The 19,500-nt window shown below is 36.6% G+C and overlaps 2 protein-coding genes across 2 annotated transcripts in view; one reads left to right on the top strand and one right to left on the bottom strand.

Annotated features, from left to right (window-relative positions):
- Positions 1 to 19,466, bottom strand: part of LOC121410668 (non-structural maintenance of chromosomes element 3 homolog) — a 41,605-nt gene extending 22,139 nt beyond the window's left edge. Inside the window, exons 1-4 of the mRNA XM_041602902.1 lie at positions 19,301 to 19,466; positions 11,465 to 11,648; positions 11,008 to 11,071; positions 8,415 to 8,494 (exon numbers count right to left, since the gene is read on the bottom strand). Of these exons, the coding sequence (XP_041458836.1) occupies positions 8,415 to 8,494; positions 11,008 to 11,071; positions 11,465 to 11,620 (300 nt within the window). The 5' untranslated portion in view covers positions 11,621 to 11,648; positions 19,301 to 19,466. The remainder of the gene's footprint in view (positions 1 to 8,414; positions 8,495 to 11,007; positions 11,072 to 11,464; positions 11,649 to 19,300) is intronic.
- On the top strand, positions 11,655 to 17,967 carry LOC121410667. The gene is made up of 3 exons (XM_041602901.1): positions 11,655 to 12,772; positions 15,629 to 15,925; positions 16,218 to 17,967. Exon 3 carries the CDS (start codon positions 16,613 to 16,615, stop codon positions 17,669 to 17,671), a length of 1,059 nt encoding a protein of 352 aa, XP_041458835.1. The 5' UTR covers positions 11,655 to 12,772; positions 15,629 to 15,925; positions 16,218 to 16,612; the 3' UTR covers positions 17,672 to 17,967.
- Positions 19,467 to 19,500: the final 34 nt, after the last annotated feature.

A 19,500-nucleotide genomic window follows, 5' to 3' on the forward strand; every position in this document is an offset into this window, starting at 1 on the left:
ATTTCATAAAATTCTGTAAATTCAAAATGTGTCAATAAGGCCTGGGACTTACAGGTATTTTTGTCTTCCGGTACCCACAGTAATTCTTGGGCGGGTACCCAGGTTCCTAAAAATCTTGTCGCATGAAATATGAATGGTGGAACAACCCCATACTTGGCTAGAAATACTAATGCTAATCTAACTCTATAAAGACACAGTACTTTTGTTCATTGAAAAGATCATTTAGATCTAAATAATATAAAGTGAAGAAACTTGTAGTGAAAATATTTTTTCATAGTTTAAACAAGCCGAAAACCAGTCACATTTCTTGAAAAGCAAAGAATATTTTCTTTTCATTTTATTTGATAACTTGTTCCTTCATTGGCACCGTAATGTCTCAAACTCTCAACCGCTGACACGCTAATTGTCTTCGCCATTGCGAAGGATTGCTGCACAAAATTCAATGTTTCTGTCTTTCCTGTACTGGTATTTGATCAAATATTGGGAATATTTGTCATATTAAAGAGAAATGCCAGTAGTTGCAGTAAACACTGATTTCATGAGAAAGTCTGTAAAACAAGGCTTAATTGTCAGTATATCATCGTGGATCTAGATCTGGTACAGTTACCAGGGTACATAAACTGAACTTTGTGAAATCTTGAAATCTACGCTGAAAAATGTTCACACTGAAGATCACCAACACAGATAAGCGCACGTGGGACAGTGTATAATTATTGCTTTGAATGTCAGGCCACGCTTGACCAGAATCCTGTGCTTATTTGCATATTTCTCAGCAATTACACAATTTCTTCCAGAATCCGTTGGCACATATGTTTTATTTATACAGACACTTTGGTGGTCATTTCATTGAATTCTGTACAAACTCATTTTGATATTGTTACCACAACTGGCATTTACCTTTAAGGGATATTCAAGTCACATTATGGAATTATGCAATTGCCTAATTTCGATATCACTAAGAGCATGGAGTATATGCTAAGAGTAACGTCTATGTCCAGACAGAAGGGGTAACATGCCTTACACGATGCAGTACAAATCAAATGCATGCACTGGTAAGCAATTTTCAGGTATCGGGTATTGATTTTTCTACCTGGGTATCCGGGTTTTAGTCCCAGGCCTAGTGTCAATACCATTTCCAATGATTATGTTGTTCTTGAATCTTGACCGCTGGATAGACAAGTTGCAACAAGCTTTTCTGAGACAAATTCCACCATAAAGACCAAAAAGCTCCATACACTAACAGTTTTGATTCCCTTTTTTATTCAAGGAATAAAGAAAAATTATAATATCAATGGGTTAATAGCAAAAGATAAGGCATGGATAAATGGGCTAAGCCCTAACCATTACAGGATTTCCATGCTGTCTGAGGAGAAACATTTAATTCTCTGCAACAGTCTTCCATACATAAAGGCAAATACATGTAGAACAAAATCCTGAAACAACTCAATTATAACAAAGTTCTTAGAACTCTTTTAAAAACATCCATGGACAAAGGAGGATTGGGCGAGAGTAATCCTGATTGATCAACTTTATAAGGAAACTGATGAGATTTGCTTAATCCTTGTTTAATCCACCATTACCCTGTCCTGTGATATATCGATTTCAATTGTATTTGTGCAGGGTTCGCATCTGGGATGAATTCAGTCCTGATGTAGCTGTATCTAACTAACAATAACAAATTCCTTCAGCACATCAATGCACTTGGACTTGATTTTAAGAAGGTTTAGGAAGAGAGGACTTAAATGTAAAGGAAATGGGTTACGGGTCGTGTGGTCCAGTGGTTAGAGCATTGGACTCATAATCGCAAGGTTGTGAGTTCGAATCCCAACTCTGCCATTGTCTCCACTTTGATAAAAAGGCCCAAGAGTGATATCTGTCGCCTATTACGTCAGCCACTATGACTGATTAAACTAGACGTAAAATGTTTCCAAGGTAATTGGTTATATACCAGCTTGGCGTTTACGAGCAAAAAATGCTGTCCTGCTGAGTTCCTACGGGAGTTACCGCAAACAGAAACAGATTCATTATCTCTCTCTTTCTTTCTCTTTCCACGAAACAAAATATTAAAAATTCAGTGTCATTTTATATCCAATAGACAGGTTCACAACAAATATCCACTTCCATGGGGCAAGGAGAATTTTTTTTAATGATGAACTAAAAACTTAAGTGGGTAAGAATGATCATGATTCACAACATATTGATAAAAAATATTATTTATTCACAATAAATGAGTTAGTATTTAATTCATTCTTATTCATAGATGAAGAACATAAGAGATTAAAAAAGATTATTTAAAGACTGAGTGGATTAGAACCAAGGATAACATTTTTTTTGACAGAGCTAAAATATATAAGCACTTACAATACAGCAATACATGTACTAAACACCCCTTAATATCATTGTGGTCTTCAGAAATATAACTTACACATGATATACATTTATTCCAAAATTTATTGCCATTATGTTTAGTTAAACTGGTGATGCAGTATCCAACAAATTAAGAAATATTGTCTTGCTGGTCTTTATTTCAAAACCAATGAGTGTATCATGTCCTGTACTCCCGTGGGCATCAGAACTCCCTTCAAACTTTACTTGACAGCTGGGTATAATTACAAACAAATTTGCAACAACAAAAAATATTGGGGTGGCTAACTTTTAAAAAAGAGAAAACATTTTTTTTAATATGTACATACAACATCATCCTTGAACTCATTTTTAACTTTTTAAGGGGAAAAAGTGGAAATTAATTTTCCAAAATTAATTACCAAGCATGGCATCTAGATCTCTTGTTTGACTTATTGGTGGTTTTATGCACCTTTTACATCCAAAGAGATGTCAAATGTGATTTCTCTAATATTCATGTTTTCATTTTCAGACTTTTTTTTACCTGATTTTGTGAGAAAAATAACACTGAAGCATGTCTGCTGCAACTGTTACAATTCATTGTATCCCTAAAAATAACCAATCCTACATCCAAAAGTGAAAAAAAAAACATTAATTAAAGTTTCCCCTATTTCATAAACATGAAGAGCCTCAAGGAAATTGTGCCTCAACAGTATGAACAAAGACAACAATAGTTCCATAGTCTGACAAGAGAGGGCGACATTCCATTCCTTACTTCAAGTGTTCAAGCTGTACAGCACTTGGGTGATGAAATGAGAAAAAACAGGGGAGCCATCACTTACACCAGGTTGATCCTGGGGAGGTACTTATGATACGTATGTGCCATGTTTGTGACCCCAATTTCAGCCTATATTTTCGTTCCAGAGCATCACTAATTAACAAAGCCATAGATATTCCTATATTTTCCTATTCCAAACACCCTCAAATTTGTGATTTTTCGTTCCACTGCACGCTCATCATGAACAACTGAGCCTGTCGAAGCAGCAAGCTTAATGGGCGCAGAGCCATAACGGCGGGCCCCCGCAGCTAGCTACTAGCATTTTTTTACGTAGCCACTATCAATTACACCTACAATCGAATGAGTTCCGGAGACCCCCTTTTTTATGTGATCAGTTCCAGAGCATTGCATTTTTAGCAATCGTTGATCCAAGAGCCGTTCCAGAGACCCGTCTTAAGTCCAAGATGTAGTTTCAGAGCCCCCTATTCTTGACTTTGGTGCGGCACATAGGTATTATGTTATAATTTAAGTACCCCACCCCCAAATTCGATATTAATTAGTTGAAGGATACAGAATTCATAACCCTAATCTCCTGGGGTATTTTTATTCTTGTCATTCCCAGGGGGGGGGCTCTTAAGATCTCAGCCGAGGATTGCGTGATCACAACAAAAATTTGCATGATGGTAGAGAATGACGTAATCTACGCATTTGCATTGGTAAATTTCACTAAATTCATATATTTTTATTTTATATGAATTAATTCAGACCTTCACGTTTATAATTCCATGGGGCTCAATAAATCGCTCTCCTTATTTTTTTTAGCTCATTTGAGCTCCTCAGAATCACTTTCCGTATATGGGCAATTCCACAGGTTGGTGGACATGAGCTTAAAAATTCAAATTCAATATTTTCTTGAATTTTTTAATACTTTAAGTCCTTCATACATGATAGTTTCAGGAACAAGAAATAAAAAGTTTATTTTCATATGTATACTTTGGAAAAAAAGGGTCAAAAGTTGTGTCTTCCATTGTGTACCAAAATACAAGAAAAATAGTGAACAAGTGGAATGCCTCTGGCCGTCTCACCTGCATCACGCAGTTCAATATAGCAGCAGTGCTCACTTTGAATACTACTCTAACTTGCACAAGATGTTCAGTGATACATGGTTACTCTTATTTCCCTTTTTTATGAACTAGACCAATAAACTTACAGAGATATGATGGTTATTCAACAAAAAACCCCAACACGGCCAAAGTTCATTGACCTTACATGACCTTTGACCTTAATCATGTGACCTGAAACTCAAACAGGATGTTCAGTGATACTTATTTACTCTTATGTACAAGTTTCATGAATCAGATCCATAAACTTTCAAAGTTATGATGGTAATTCAACAGATACACCCAATTCGGCCAAAGTTCATTGACCTTTGACCTAGGTCATGTGACCTGAAACGCGAACAGGATGTTCAGTGATACTTGATTACTCTAATGTCCAAGTTTAATGAACTAGACCAATAAACTTTCAAAGTTATGATGGTAATTCAACAGATACCCCCGATTCGGCCAAAGTTTATCGACCCTAAATGACCTTTGACCTTAATCATGAGACCTGAAACTTGCACAAAATTTTCAGTGATGCTTGATTACTATTATGTCCAAGTTTCATGAATCAGATCCATAAACTTTCAAAGTTATGATGGGAATTCAACAGATATCCCCAATCCGGCCAAAGTTCATTGACCCTAAATGACCTTTGACCTTGGTCATGTGACGTGAAACTCATGCAGGATGTTCAGTGATACTTGATTAACCTTATGTCCAAGTTTCATGAACTAGGTCCATATATTTTCTAAGTTATGATGACATTTCAAAAACTTAACCTCAGGTTAAGATTTCGATGTTGATTCCTCCAACATGGTCTAAGTTCATTGACCCTAAATGACCTTTGACCTTGGTCATGTGACATGAAACTCTAATACGATGTTCAGTAATACTTAATTAACCTTATGGCCAAGTTTTATTAACTAGGTCCATATACTTTCTAAGTTATGACATCATTTCAAAAACTTAACCTCAGGTTAAGATTTGATGTTGACGCCGCCGCCGCTGTCGGAAAAGTGGCGCCTATAGTCTCACTTTGCTTCGCAGGTGAGACAAAAATGAAATATGCCTTATTACCATTTTGTTGTTGCAACAACATACCACTTTATATATTTCTGAAGTTTAGAAGAGTCAAATTACTTAAAATACACAACCCCTTTTCAAGTAAATTTGTAGTACTCATTCAAAAATAAATATTGCCACCTGCTCAGGTGATGTAACGTGAGTAACCGAAAAAACTGACTTTGTTTTCTGAGAGAAAAATTCTTCACAGTTAATTGGTGGGGTTTTAAATTCTCTTCCTTCAAACAATCTTTGACACAGTGATGACTATCAAAATCATTAAAAAGTACAATTTTTTTATATAATTGATGAAGAAAAACTGTAACATGAGTAACTTTGTAACGTGAGTAACCATCATGTAATGTGAGTAACCAGTAAAAATTATTCAGTTCGGTAACATTTTCTGTGGGATGTCAAGTTTTAAGTCTCATGGTGAGTTGTGAAGTTATTTTTTATTACGGTAATTAAAAGCAAAATGAGGGTACATCTCTTTGATGCGACTCTTTGTTCATCAAAATATCAGTGGTCATAAAATCACAAAAAAAAAATGAATATTAGTAAAAGTATTCACAATGCGAGAGTGCATTAGTAAGACTTGGTTTTGATAAACTTTAAAGAGTGTTTGAACAACACATTGAATGCCCTTACCTGTAACCCTATCTAGGCCGGGGTATTTTGGGAGTTGATATGGCCTGGGGGTGGGGGGAGGGGGGGGGCTCCCAGGCCCCCCTTGAGATCTCGGCCATTGGCCGAACAATCACGCCAAAAATTTGGTGTGCAGGTTGTCTTGGACATAATCTACAATACTATACAGTAATTTATTTCATGTAAATTGGTATTAAGCGATTATGCTAATTTATGCATAATTAGTAAGCGAAATAATACTTTTCCCTCCTACTCCCTAATAAAGCTCCAATTGTTCCAATTTTTGGTATAAAATCTCTTTTAGATGTTCCTAGCAAATAATTTTACACACATCATTGAATTTTTAATGACATGTGTGTTGTAAACCATACATGGACAAAATGTAACGTGAGTAACCATATTATCTGCACCCCAAGTTAAAACCATGTGTTCTTTATTTTTTTAACTGGTTTGTCTCCCTAATATATTTCTTCGAAATGGATATAATCAACTTTCATAAAAGCCTTGTATGAGGAGACTTTTCACTTATGCTGACTTTTCATTTTATGCATGTCCAAATCATGTACATGAGTAACCAACACATTCCAAATATTTGCCAGGAGCATAATAGAATTTCCCAAGTTTTGTTTTTATACCAAGGATAGTCAGACTGTGTACTTTGTTGTGATAAGGAGATGTTTAGTTCCTATCAATAATAATGGAGTTACAGGTCCAAGTATGAGTCAAGGTGTCTCCAAATGTAACGTGAGTAACCGTGGAATAGCCCATATGATAAATTGTAGATTTTTCTTAACATTGTATATGCAATAGCTGTGTTACATGTAGCTATTAATTAATCTGTGATGAAACTAGGCCTGGGTCATGTCAATACGTAATTTACAAGATGTCATACGCGCTCCTGCCATGGTGTTGCCATGAAAATCTACATGGGACTGCAATATTTACCGAGTTTAAATAAAAGATAAATTCCAGTTTTGGTAACGATCTCAAAATGACTTTTTACAGAATCTAATATAATGACCACCCAAGTGTCTGTTTGTATGAATAAAAAATATGTGCCAAAGGATTCTGGGAGAAATTATGTAATTGCTGAGATATAAGCAAAATAAGCACGGATTCGGTCACTTCCGTCGGGTCTTTATTCCAGCAATAATAATACACTGTCCCATGTGTGCCTATCTGTGTTGGTGATCTTCAGTGTGAACGTTTTTCAGCGCAGATTTCAAGATTTCACAAAGTTCAGTTTACCGGTATGTAACTGTACCAGATCTAGATCCCCAATGATATACTGACAATTAAGCCTTGTTTTACAGACTTTCTCATGAAATCAGTGTTTACTGCAACTACTGGAATTTGTCTTTAAAATCAGAGTTGGGAAAGAGATGAATATTCTTCATTTTTTTCAGATAGGTTTCAACTAAATCAAAGTAATTTCAAGAAATTATGGAAAAAAGGCCATTTCATGGATTTAAAGATGTAAAATGTGAAATTTTAGCAATCGTTTTTTTATTTTTATTTTTGGAGCGCCATTTTTTGCTCTCCTTATTTTTTTAAGGAGTGCGGTAGGAGCGCCGGCGCGATCGCGCTCCTCAAAAATGAAGGTCTGTTAATTATGCTAATTTATTCATGAAATCATAGCTCCTAGAATGCCATTTTTTGGTGATTGCGCGATCACAACGAAAATTTGCATGATGGTAGAGAAGGACGTAATCTACGCATATTTTTATTTCATATGAATTAATTATGCTAACTTATTCATGAAATAATACTTTTTGCTCTGATTCACTATATAAAGCTCCTAATATGCTATTTTTTGGTGAAAATATTCTTTATAGCATTCCTAACAATTGTGAATGAAAAAAATTATGGTACCAAGACCGATTTCTTATGTATTTTATTGTTTTTTTTAAATTTCTTATGTATTTCTCTGTTTTTTACTTTTTTGTGTGTTTTTTTCGATGGAAATCGTTCTAGACTTAATTCTGATCCTAATCGATGGAAATCGTTCTAGACTTAATTCTGATCATAAACAAGGCAAAATGAATGAAGTTTAATCTGTAATAGTAGAAATAATGATACATTTATGAATTTTGGCTGAATACACAATTTGCATTGGATTTGTACATGAAATCACATTTATGAGCAATTTTGGGTCTGACATGCAGTTACATGTTGTGTAATGTCATAACCGCGTACCCAGGCGTCACAAATTTGGTCTTAAAATTTGCGTGAGACTTGAAGTAAAAAGTCAGTGAGCAGCGAGGTCAAAAAATTTTGCACAGCAGATATATCCCGAAATTGTCAAGGGGAGGGGGCCATTATGCCCCCCCCCCCCGGTAGAATTAGGGTTAAAATAAGCTGTGACAAATCAGTTAAACAATTTATCAATCTGCAAGAAATGGTTTCAGCAACACAACACTTCTGAGCTATAATCTGCCTCTGTTTCCTATGAATCGCTATATTTTTCACTTGTCTAATCTTACCTCATTTAATTTGACCTTAGCCCTTCGTAGTACTTCTGGTAGAATATTCTTGTGCTCCTTGAATACATTCTTATATAAGTCTGAAAAGAAAAAAAATCACTCAATGTGACCAACAAACCGACCAATAATGTTATCACTTCTGCGAAATTGAAATCCATTAACTTGCTTGAAAATCTTGGAAGACTCCAATTCTTAAAAAAATACTCCATTCAAATAACAAGTGCTTTGCAAACCACAATCTTGCCTGATTTTACATTCAATTAAATATGCAATATGATCTTTTGAACCCATATTTGATGCATAAATGAGGAAATAGAGCAATTTGAACAAACAAGTAGAGCACCTCTGGCAGTCTCACCTGCACTACGCAATTCAATATAGGAAAGCCAGTGCTGACTTTGAAAACTACTATAAAAAAATTATAAATTGACGTTACTGACCTTTGGCCTTGGTCATGTGACCTGAAACTTGCACAGGATGTTCAGTGATACTTGATTACTCTTATGTCTAAGTTTAATAAACTAGACCAATAAAATTTCAGAGTTATGATGGTAATTCAACAAATACCCCCAAAATGGCCAAAGTTCATCGACCTTAAATGACCTTTGACCTTGGTCATGTAACCTAAAACTCGCACAGGATGTTCAGTGAACTTGATTACCGGTACTCTATCAGATCCATAAACTTTCATTTATCATGGTAATTCTACAAATACCCCCCACTTGGCCCGAGTTCATAGACCCTAAATGACATTTGACCTTGGTCATGTGACTTGAAACTCAGACAGGATGTTCAGTAATATCTAATTACCCTTATGACCAAGTTTCATGAACTAGGTCCATATACTGCCTAAGTTATGATGACATTTCATAAACTTAAATAGGTTAAGATTTTGATATTGACTACCCCAACATTGGTCAAGTCCATTTATTCTAAATGACCTTTGACCTAGGTCATGTGACTTGAAACTCAGGCAGGATGTTCAGTAATTCGGTAATATTTGATTAAACTTACACTGTATGTCCAAGTTTCATATACTAGGTCCATATACTTTCTAAGTTATGCTGTCATTTCATTAATTGCTGTCATTTTATCAAATCTTAACCTTCAGCTAAGATTTGACTTTGACGCTGCCACTAACACTGTCGGAAAGCAGTGCCTATAGTCACACAGGTGAGACAAAAATTGACCTTTTGACTCTTGTATGATCTTTGACTCCATTATTGTCAACAACACATATGGCATTACCCAGGTGTGATCAAAATTGATGCAAAAATAAAAAAGTGAAAATAGGTTGAACAAAAAATTAAAACAAGGATGGACATGACCTCATCTCATTTGACCCCTAGATGACCTCTGTCCCCATCATCCTCATGGACACACATGTGGTATCATATGTACCAAGTATAGCCAAGTAAAACCAATTTTCATACTTTACTTTTATTTGAGCCCAAATTTTTTTTTATATCATGAAACAGCTGAACATGTATGCTATCAAATGGTATAGGTTTCAAAATAAGAGTTGATTTAATTAAGATCACACTTTTCATTTCTCAAGTACAATAAGCAGCTTGAAAATAAGAATACTGCACTCTGATTGGTCAAAGAGAAAAGAGATCATACACTTCCTAAATTCAAACCATTCCCACACTTGAGCCCCTCCAAGGTCACACCCCATGTGGTAATCTCTTCAAAACACCCACGTCTGTTGTTTCGTGAACCTTATCCAGCTAATCAGAACTCTGGATTTCATGCTACTCCAAAATTTTTAAAAACTCTTGTCCTGTACCTTGGTGTGAAAAGTGTGATCTTGACCTGAGATCTCACATACTGAGAGTGACATTGTAAGATAATACAGTTCCAGCTTTGTGGTGATATGGATATTATTGTACACTAAAAAGTTTTGTATAATTTGGAAAAGAAAACAGGAGAAAATTCAGTTTATAGGCACATTTTCAGGCCTGAAATTCATAAGTTTATTTTTACACACAACCCCCCCCCAAAAAAAAAATTAATATAAATAGTCAGTACAAAATAAATGACCAATATAAAAGAGAAATATTTACTGTCAAATGTTGCAATGATATTTAATTTCACTTGATGATAATAAAGAAGGTAAATTCTTAAATAAAATCTCACAATTCACAAGATTTTGCAGTGAGGATGATTAAGACATGAGATGATTTGGATGAATGAATCTGGCCTATTTTCTCATCAGTCTGTAGCAAAGTAAACAACAGCTGCGCGCACTTAATTTGCAAATGTAGCAATGCGCGGTCAGCCAAACCGTTGTACATGCACTGCATTGACTTTGCACGTGAAAGAGGGATACGTTTTGCTTGATCACATGCATTGAAATCACAATCAGGGATTTTTCCCTATGGCATTTTTGTACAGGGAAAATCTAAACCGCTCACACTGTAATTACAAGCATGCAGTTCTTTTGCGATATCTTCTCTAATTTTAGGTTGTGTGTAAAAATAAACTTATCAAGTCTGATGCACTGATTGCAAATGAAAATAATAGATGTACAAGTATTTCAAAACGTGACTTCCTAATACAAATAACATTTGTGAATGGGAATATAGCATACCTGATCTTTTTACTGGGTTTTTCTTTGCTTCCATGATCAGCATGTACTGCACAAGATTGCTCACCTGTTATCAAAGACACAAATAAAATGTGAAGAAACTGGGATAAATATTTATAATCTATCATTTTCATTAAAATATTTAGTACTCTGTGATAGGATTGGGTCTGTATAAACTGAATCATCCTACAATAAGCTTCTTTAATGATGTCCAATTCAATGTTGGTTCCAAAATTCAAAATATATCTAATATGGAAACGACAAGAAAAATCCAATACCACACAAAACAAGGAAAATCTGACTTCCCCCTTGACAGTTAATTACAAAAACTATTTTGTATTGAATCGATCAGGGAATGATTTTGATCTTAAATGACTAATATGAAGACTTATAAAATACAAAATTTTAACATTTTGGACAAAATTGCCTAATCTTTTACTCCTGGCACACACATTTATACCTTTTGATCAATTACTTCCTTTGGTAAACTATCTGCTGCTCTCTGTGCTTGTGTAAGTGACTGAGTCTGTTGAGTTGCCTGAGACATGGTGTAATCCATTTCTTCCTCTTCCTCATCATGCCTTCTACTACTTGGTCCTGGTCCACCACGGGGCATCTTGGAATAATTCTTGATTATTCAAGTCCTGATATTGAAAGATATGAAAATGGCTGATGTATGTGTAGTCATTCCCTACAACTTCAGACAAACATTAATCTATCATGTAGATTAAGTGGTGTGACTGCACATTGTAACTTGGTCAGCCAGATCAGGGATGATTAGATGATTTTGGAAAAAAGTAAAGTTCACATATAAAAAAGTAAATGTAACAATCATGATAAAAACACTCATGTTTGTTTGGTTGTTTATTATGTCTTGCTTCACTACACCTCCTCCATAGAATGAAGTCTATATTCCACCCTGATTTAAACGTAAAGCAACAATTTTTCATTACAATATAGGTCTTTGTATACATTAAGGTTTATTTCTTATGCTGAAAAAGACCTGGATTGATATTCTGAGATTCATCTTATCTCAGATGCAATAAAATATTTCATCTCTGTTTTAGTGTTAACACCCTTAAAATCTCTCCAAATTGGTATTTTGAGAATAATTTTTATTTTCATCTTCATTTCATCTCTGTAAGACACCTATTTTTGAAGCAATATCTGATGAGAAATACAGTTTCAAGCTCTCTCATCTCCTTCAACCAATGAAAATCAAATCGCCAGGAGGTGTGGCAAAGGAGAGAGGTTGCGTCAATTCATTGACTTCAAATACGCTTGCACTATACGCTAGTGCATCTTTACAGAGATTTCTATTTAGAAATGATGAAACTCTCATCTTTTTGTTGATGTCAATATTGCATCGTTACAACAGTGTGGTAAAATGTACCACAGTCTGGGGCATGCGCGACTGCTCCCTACATGTAGTAATGTTGGATGGGTTGGAGCATCGAGGATTCATGTACTATAGAGGCTGTGTGCACACAAAAATAGACCCCAAGCCCTGTGTATTCATCCATGCTTGGGTGCACAACTCGGGTCTCAGCATAGCTGCATAGTCAGGCCAGCCAAGGGATCTAATGATCACTTGGATAGTCGACCGGTGCGAGACGAGGACGTCTGTGATCTACACAAATTAACCTTTGCTTTGCCCGTTCGCCCTTCGAGTTTTATCTACACCACGAATACGTCATACCAATATTACATCCACAGCAAGTATTATACATCACAGCAACATCTTTCTTTGAGCCTGCTTTTTGGTCTGGTGAGTATATCTGTAATTTCCTCCTGTTAACCCTACTTTCCACCTTTTTCCCCCACAGCCAACTTATACCAACATTCCTTTATAAATTACCACACCAGCATCATTTCAAAGAAAATATTAGTCAAAAGTCTTATGAAATAATTTTTTACTCTACATGAATAATGTTAAGACTGAGGTATTACCCTCAATAACTATATAATTTTTCTTCACTTTTATTTCAACATTTAGATCGAAGAAATAAATTGCTGAAATGAACGTTGTGGAGATAAAATACATGTAGCTCCCATCCTATTTTAAGGTTACCGTATTTCATTTTTTCTGCAAAAAGAACATGGACGCAAGCACATAATTTGCATGGCAGTACATGTAGTTATACCCAATGGACTAATCCACACAGGCACTACTCTGTCACTTATCATCTTTAGATACAAAATTGTATTGCGGATCAAATTTAAAATTTTATGATCTGAGAGATAAAATGTCATTTCTGAATACAAATTTCATTTTATGAGATACAGTACACTAGATAAAATTGGCTAGGAATACCAAGCAAATATTTTTATGAAAAAAGCTGTCCATGACAGCATCCAAAAGGGATTCTTTGCGGTGGTTTTGCCCTGAAAATCAGGCATATTGAAATCGCCCATCAATAAGATATGTGAATATGATAAAGTAGGTAGTGATCTAAAAATATCAAATAACTTCTGATCATTATCCAGTCCATCACTACTACTTCTATAAATAACTCCTATCGGAAGTTTATCATTATTTTGAAGGTCGACTTAGGCCCAAACACTTTCTTCACAACAACTAAATATGTGGACATTACCACAAGTAATGTAAAGAACAAACTGAAATTGCTGAAGAGTTCAAAATCAGCTGGACCTGATGGATTTCACCCGAGAGTTCTAAAAGAAACTGCTGGAACGATTTGCACAACTCTTGCACTTATCTTCAGAAAGTCCTTGAAAGAAGGGTATCTTCCACAGTCATGGAAAGATGCAAATATCACACCAATACATAAGAAAGGAAAGAAGGATGCTGTTGAAAACTACAGACCAATAAGCCTGACTTCAGTTATTGGAAAGATCATGGAATCTGTTGTGCGAGATGCCATTCTCAATCACCTTTTCAGAATGACTTATTGTGTGATGCACAACACGGATTTCTACCAGGAAGGTCTTGTGTCACACAACTGCTTGAAGTCATGGAATTGTGGACTGCCTCTCTTGATGAAGAATGTGAAGTTGATACCTTCTACCTTGATTTCTGTAAGGCTTTCGATCCTGTCCCCCATGAGCGACTGATGAAGAAACTCAGATCCTATGGTATAACAGGTTGTCTGGGAAAATGGCTTTACAGTTTCTTAACCCACCGGAGACAGAGAGTCGTCATAAATGGACAAACTTCACAGTGGTTACCTGTGAGAAGTGGAGTGCCTCAGGGTAGTGTCCTCAGACCGACAGTTTTTGTGGTATTCATCAACAATCTCCCTGACGTAGTACGCAATATCGTGAAGATATACGCCGATGACACCAAACTCTTCAGAGAGATCAGAATGGAGGATGACTGCGACAGGCTACAAGCTGACTTAGACAACTTAACTGAGTGGTCCAAGAAGTGGCAGCTCCAGTTTAATACAACGAAGTGCAGATCCCTCCATCTAGGTCATCAGAATACCCATCATCAGTATCATCTAGATGGAGATGTGCTGGAGGAAGTTTCAGAGGAAAGAGACTTGGGACTCAGGAGTCATTATGGACTCTCAACTGAAATTCCATTCCCAAGTAGCCAATGCTGTCTTGAAAGCTAATCAAGTGCTTGCTATGATTCGACGCACTTTCTTGCATAGAGACAAAGAAAACATCAAAAGGTTGTACAAGTCACTTGTGAGACCAATACTTGAATATGCAAAGGGAATATGGTACCCAAGATATGCTTCTGACTTGAAGGCTATTGAGAAAGTCCAGCGACGAGCGACCATGTACCAGCCCTGAAAGATATGAACTATGGTAGAAGACTGCATGAAATGAAATTACCCTCCATCAAGTACAGACTACGAAGAGGTGACATGATACATGTCTATCAGATAATTCATGGCATTGATGATGTGAATAGAGACCTATTCTTCACATCAGCTACCACTCAATCAACGCATGGCCACCCTTACAAGCTATTTTTGAAAAGGAGTACCGGTTGATTGGCAGTGAGACAAAACACCTTCAGTGTTAGAGTGGTCAATGACTGGAACTCTTTGCCTGCTGAGGTAGTCACAGCATCAACAATCAATTTCATACTGCATACCGTTTTCATTCACAATTGATATATTTTCTGACGAAAAATGAGCCTGGTTTTGCCTAATTTCGATCTTTCGTCTGCTCCGAATGTTGACGTGCGGTGTATTGTGGGTATGTGTGGTGATTCTAGTGCACGTACGTATGATTGTGCGACATTCGATTTTCCAACAGACGGCGAAAGAGAATACGAGTGACAGGTGTGATAACAAATAAAGAGCACAATAATGAATGACGAGAATATTAATCTATAAAGTGTCTATGATTACCCAAAAGTGTTAAGTTGAAGCAATTATCTTTCACAAGATTTAAATCACACAAAAAAGGTTAACAATAAGAAAGAAGAATGTGATTTTTTAAACAAGACACAAATGAATCCTAGAAATTATAACCAAAAAAATCGACACACTGATGAGAATTGGAATAAGTCATCCGTTTATCCATATTCCTTATCTATTAATCTTTTAATTAACTATGTCAAGTTAATTAATCACTATGTCATGACTGATAAAAGACATGAGAGAAATGACTAATAGTATGCTATTCATCTTTCTAATTATAGCCGGTTCCTAAAAAAACGTTTCAGCAGTCTCGTCCTAGTCGAGGTCGACATCATGACTACTCTGCAGTCAACTTTGAACCTGCTCTTCACCTCGTGAACGAAGGCTCATCAATAAGATCTGCAGCTTTTCAGTGTGGAATTCCTAGGTCAACACTCCATGATCGAGTCAGAGAGAAATATGGTGCCAACCCCATGAATACAGGACCGGCGCCGATCCTCAGCCATGATGAGGAGCAGGAGCTCGTCGATCACATCAATTATTTAGCAGACCATGGCTATGGTCTCTCGAGAAGAGATGTGAGTGAAAATTTATTACATTCTTGCCCCCCCCAAAAAAAACAAGGATCATTGCCACGGTATCATCGTTATCATGAAGCGTCATGAAGTTTAATCATAATTTAGAATATAGAAATATATTCTTAACTATTTAGACTGCTGTTGAATTAAGTCAAGTTTATTGAAGCTGATAATAAACCAAACCAATCAGGGGACTTGCAGTGCATTGCATTAGAGTAGAATTTAGGGTTTGCACAATGTTATTATTGTTAACAATCTCTTATCATTTTTATATTCCCTATCACAACTACAGGTTATTCGCCTAGGAAGTGACCTTGCCACTCACCTTGGCCGTCTTCTCCATCGATCCACAGACAAGCGACTACTCACATTCAACTGGCTTCTGTCATTTATGAAGCGATGGACCTCCCTTCGATTGGTGAAGCCGCAGTCACTTAGTATGGCACGTGCCAGAGCGTCAAAGCCCAATTTGGTTACGAATTACTTTAATGAACTCAGCGCCATTCTAAAGAAATATGACTTGGAGGGCAAAGGAGAGAGAATTTACAACATCGACGAAGTCGGGTTTAATTGTGAACACAAGCCCGTCAAGATTGTGGCAAGGAAGACACTAACTAGGCCGCAATTCATAGTCACTCCACGTTCTTCCTTGACAACTTTGATAACTTGCGGCAATGCAGCTGGGGAATGCCTCCCACCTTTTCTTGTTTTCAAAGGGAAGAAAACCTGGACAAGTTCAAAGACGGTGCAATTCCAGGAACGAGAGTGGAAATGAGCGACAGTGGGTGGGGTAACTCAATCATCTTTGAGGACTTCTTCAAGAGTCATTTCACGCCCTTTGTGGATGCCAGAAGAGAGAAGGGAGAAAAGGTCATCTTGATTTATGACGGACATAAATCACATGTGCCCATCAACGTGATCAAACATGCACGAGAACACAACATCGTCTTGTTTCTTCTCCCGGCACACACCAGCCACTTTCTCCAGCCCTTGGATGTAGGTGTATTTAGCCCGCTCAAGTCTTACTACAATGTCATCTGTAGTAGGTATCTCCGTGAACATCCTGGCAAGGTGATCACGAGGGACCTCCTCACCAAGTTGATTGGAGAATCCTATCTACGAACCGTGAACAAGTCTAACTTGCAAGCTGGATTCCCGGCAACAGAAATTCACCCATTCCGTCCAGACAAGATTAATGCAGAGGAAATGTGTTGTCCAGCCAGCCTTGTCAATCCATCAAGTAATCCTGAGGTAGGCCTAACTAGGGACACTGCATCTGATGCAGAGGCAGCTGCATTCCTGATCGATCGACGACCAACCCCCCCTAGCGAGGATTCTGCCATCACAAGGAAATGGAAGTTTCAGCCTGCCGGGGTAGCTATCACAGAAACAGATGTCTACCTCAAAATACTTGAGGCAAATGGTGTTGATCCTGATGATGATGATGACACTTTCCAAGTTCCGGAAGAGATCCAACCTTCAAAGAAAGGGAAATGCAAGAAGGACAAAAACCTTATGCCAGCGAGTCCAAAGGAGTTTGCTACACCCACTGCCGCCCCTGCCCAGTCAGAAATCCCAGGCACATCTGGTATGAATGATTCGTCACAAACGCGACGGAAACTTGTCTTTCGCGAAGACACACAGAGTGAGGATGAACTCGAGGAGATGATGAATCTTCAAACTGCTGTGTGTGTGTCAAGCAAGTGTGCCCAAACAGGTGGACAGAACCCACATCTTCATCCTTGATTAGGTAAAGTGTGACCATTGCAATCACTAGGTCCATCTGCGGTACTGCTGTCGCTGGTTCAGAGCACCCAATTCCTTTGACTGCCCATGCTGCGATGAGTGTTAAAGTTTTTCAAATGTCTCTGTTCCACATTTCACTATATTTTGCTGTATTCTCTTTCTTGAAACATATTTGTTTGATGTCAATATATGTGACTGTTTAAAGTTTATTCTCTTCAACAAAATGCAACCGTCTTATCCTCAATTATTCTTTATTGTTAGGTTCTAGATATATCAATAAATACTGATGGTACTCGTATTATGATTTGTATTGTTATGAATAATTACTTTAAATATTGCTCATCCTCATTGTCATAATTGTTATCATTATTGATATTGTTATCTTCCCATCGTTTTTTGTAGCATCGTTTTGGTAATTATTGAATATCTTTGTTACCCTCATCAGTATTCTATTTGCCAGAACATTCCAGTCATCTCATTTATGTTGTTAATTGAAAGATATACGAGCTGTTATTATTATTTCATGTTTATGTCTTATGTGCATTCATAATATTATTTCATTTAAGTTTTATTCATGTGCAAACGAAAAAATGGAAAAAGAAAAGGAGAAAGAAAAAGAAAAAAAGTGAATATAAAATGCTTCTTATAGAAGCCTTCAGTAAAACTGAACATTTTGTCTCTATTGCATGTTGAGATGGAGTTTGTGATTGTTGATTGATTGGCTGTTTGATTGATTGAATCGTTAATTGATTGAATGGATATTTGATTGATTGATTGACTGATTGAATTGTTGATTGATTGATTGAATGAACGAATGATTGATTGAATTGTTGATTGATTGAATGGATATTTGATTGATAATTGATTGATTGAATGATTGAGAGGTTGAGTCAATATTTGTTTATTGTTAAATCACTTAATCATGATAATATTCATGTTTGATGATCACTCAAGAATGATGACAACTATTTTCAATTATCGCATACAAATTTTGTAAACATATGAATGGAACGATGTCGATATCAATCAGCAAACACAAATTTATTTTCAACATCTGATCAGATTCAATATTGAAAATAAGAGAAAAATTCAGAAAATTTGCATCGTATATATATGCTACATGAAGAAAAAAATCTCACCACTTCCCTTTTAAATCATTAAACAAGAATATCGTCACCGATCGTCACCCGACGCGTCTCGTCAACATGTTTGATATAATGTTGCATCCCATAGAGGGCGCGCGTCTGGAATCATGATGCAATTTGTCACGCACGAAAATAATTGTTTTTCGTGGAGGGGTATGCGGCACGAAGAAATCGGCCGGTAAATATCTACGAATTTTGCCATATTCATGATTTTCATAATATTTGGAATCGCAAGTGCATTTTTTCCTTGAATTTATTATCTCTATAAAATGCCCTTTTTACAAAATTAAAGCACTGAAATAAAATAAAGGTGTCCGGCAATACGATACTACCATATAACATTGTCTCAAGACAAGGGCAAACGAATTGCGCCTATTATAATATTACTATAATTATTCTGTTTTTAAGTATCCGAACATCCTGAACATCGGATTCTCGGAACCCCATATCCATAAAAGTAAACAACATTTCATTATCCACTCACCTCACCCATGCACAATTATCAACGTACTAAAGCTTAAAGGGGTGCCCGATTTCCAGACCAGTCCAAAGCCAGGCCCGAGCCAGCCCAAGGCAAAGCCAAAGGCAGTCAAGACAAAGTTGATGTTCAAAAAGTGAAGAATACTTCCAAATATTTTTATGAGCGATAAGTCTTAACCAAAGTGTAAGATCAGCACAAACTAA

Source organism: Lytechinus variegatus, chromosome 3 (genome assembly GCF_018143015.1).
Source record: "Lytechinus variegatus isolate NC3 chromosome 3, Lvar_3.0, whole genome shotgun sequence".
Classification (NCBI taxonomy): Eukaryota; Metazoa; Echinodermata; class Echinoidea; order Temnopleuroida; family Toxopneustidae; genus Lytechinus; species Lytechinus variegatus.

Excerpts from the sequence above, each read along its gene's own strand:
- LOC121410667 (XM_041602901.1), top strand. The coding sequence starts at position 16,613 with ATGCCTCCCACCTTTTCTTGTTTTCAAAGGGAAGAAAACCTGGACAAG.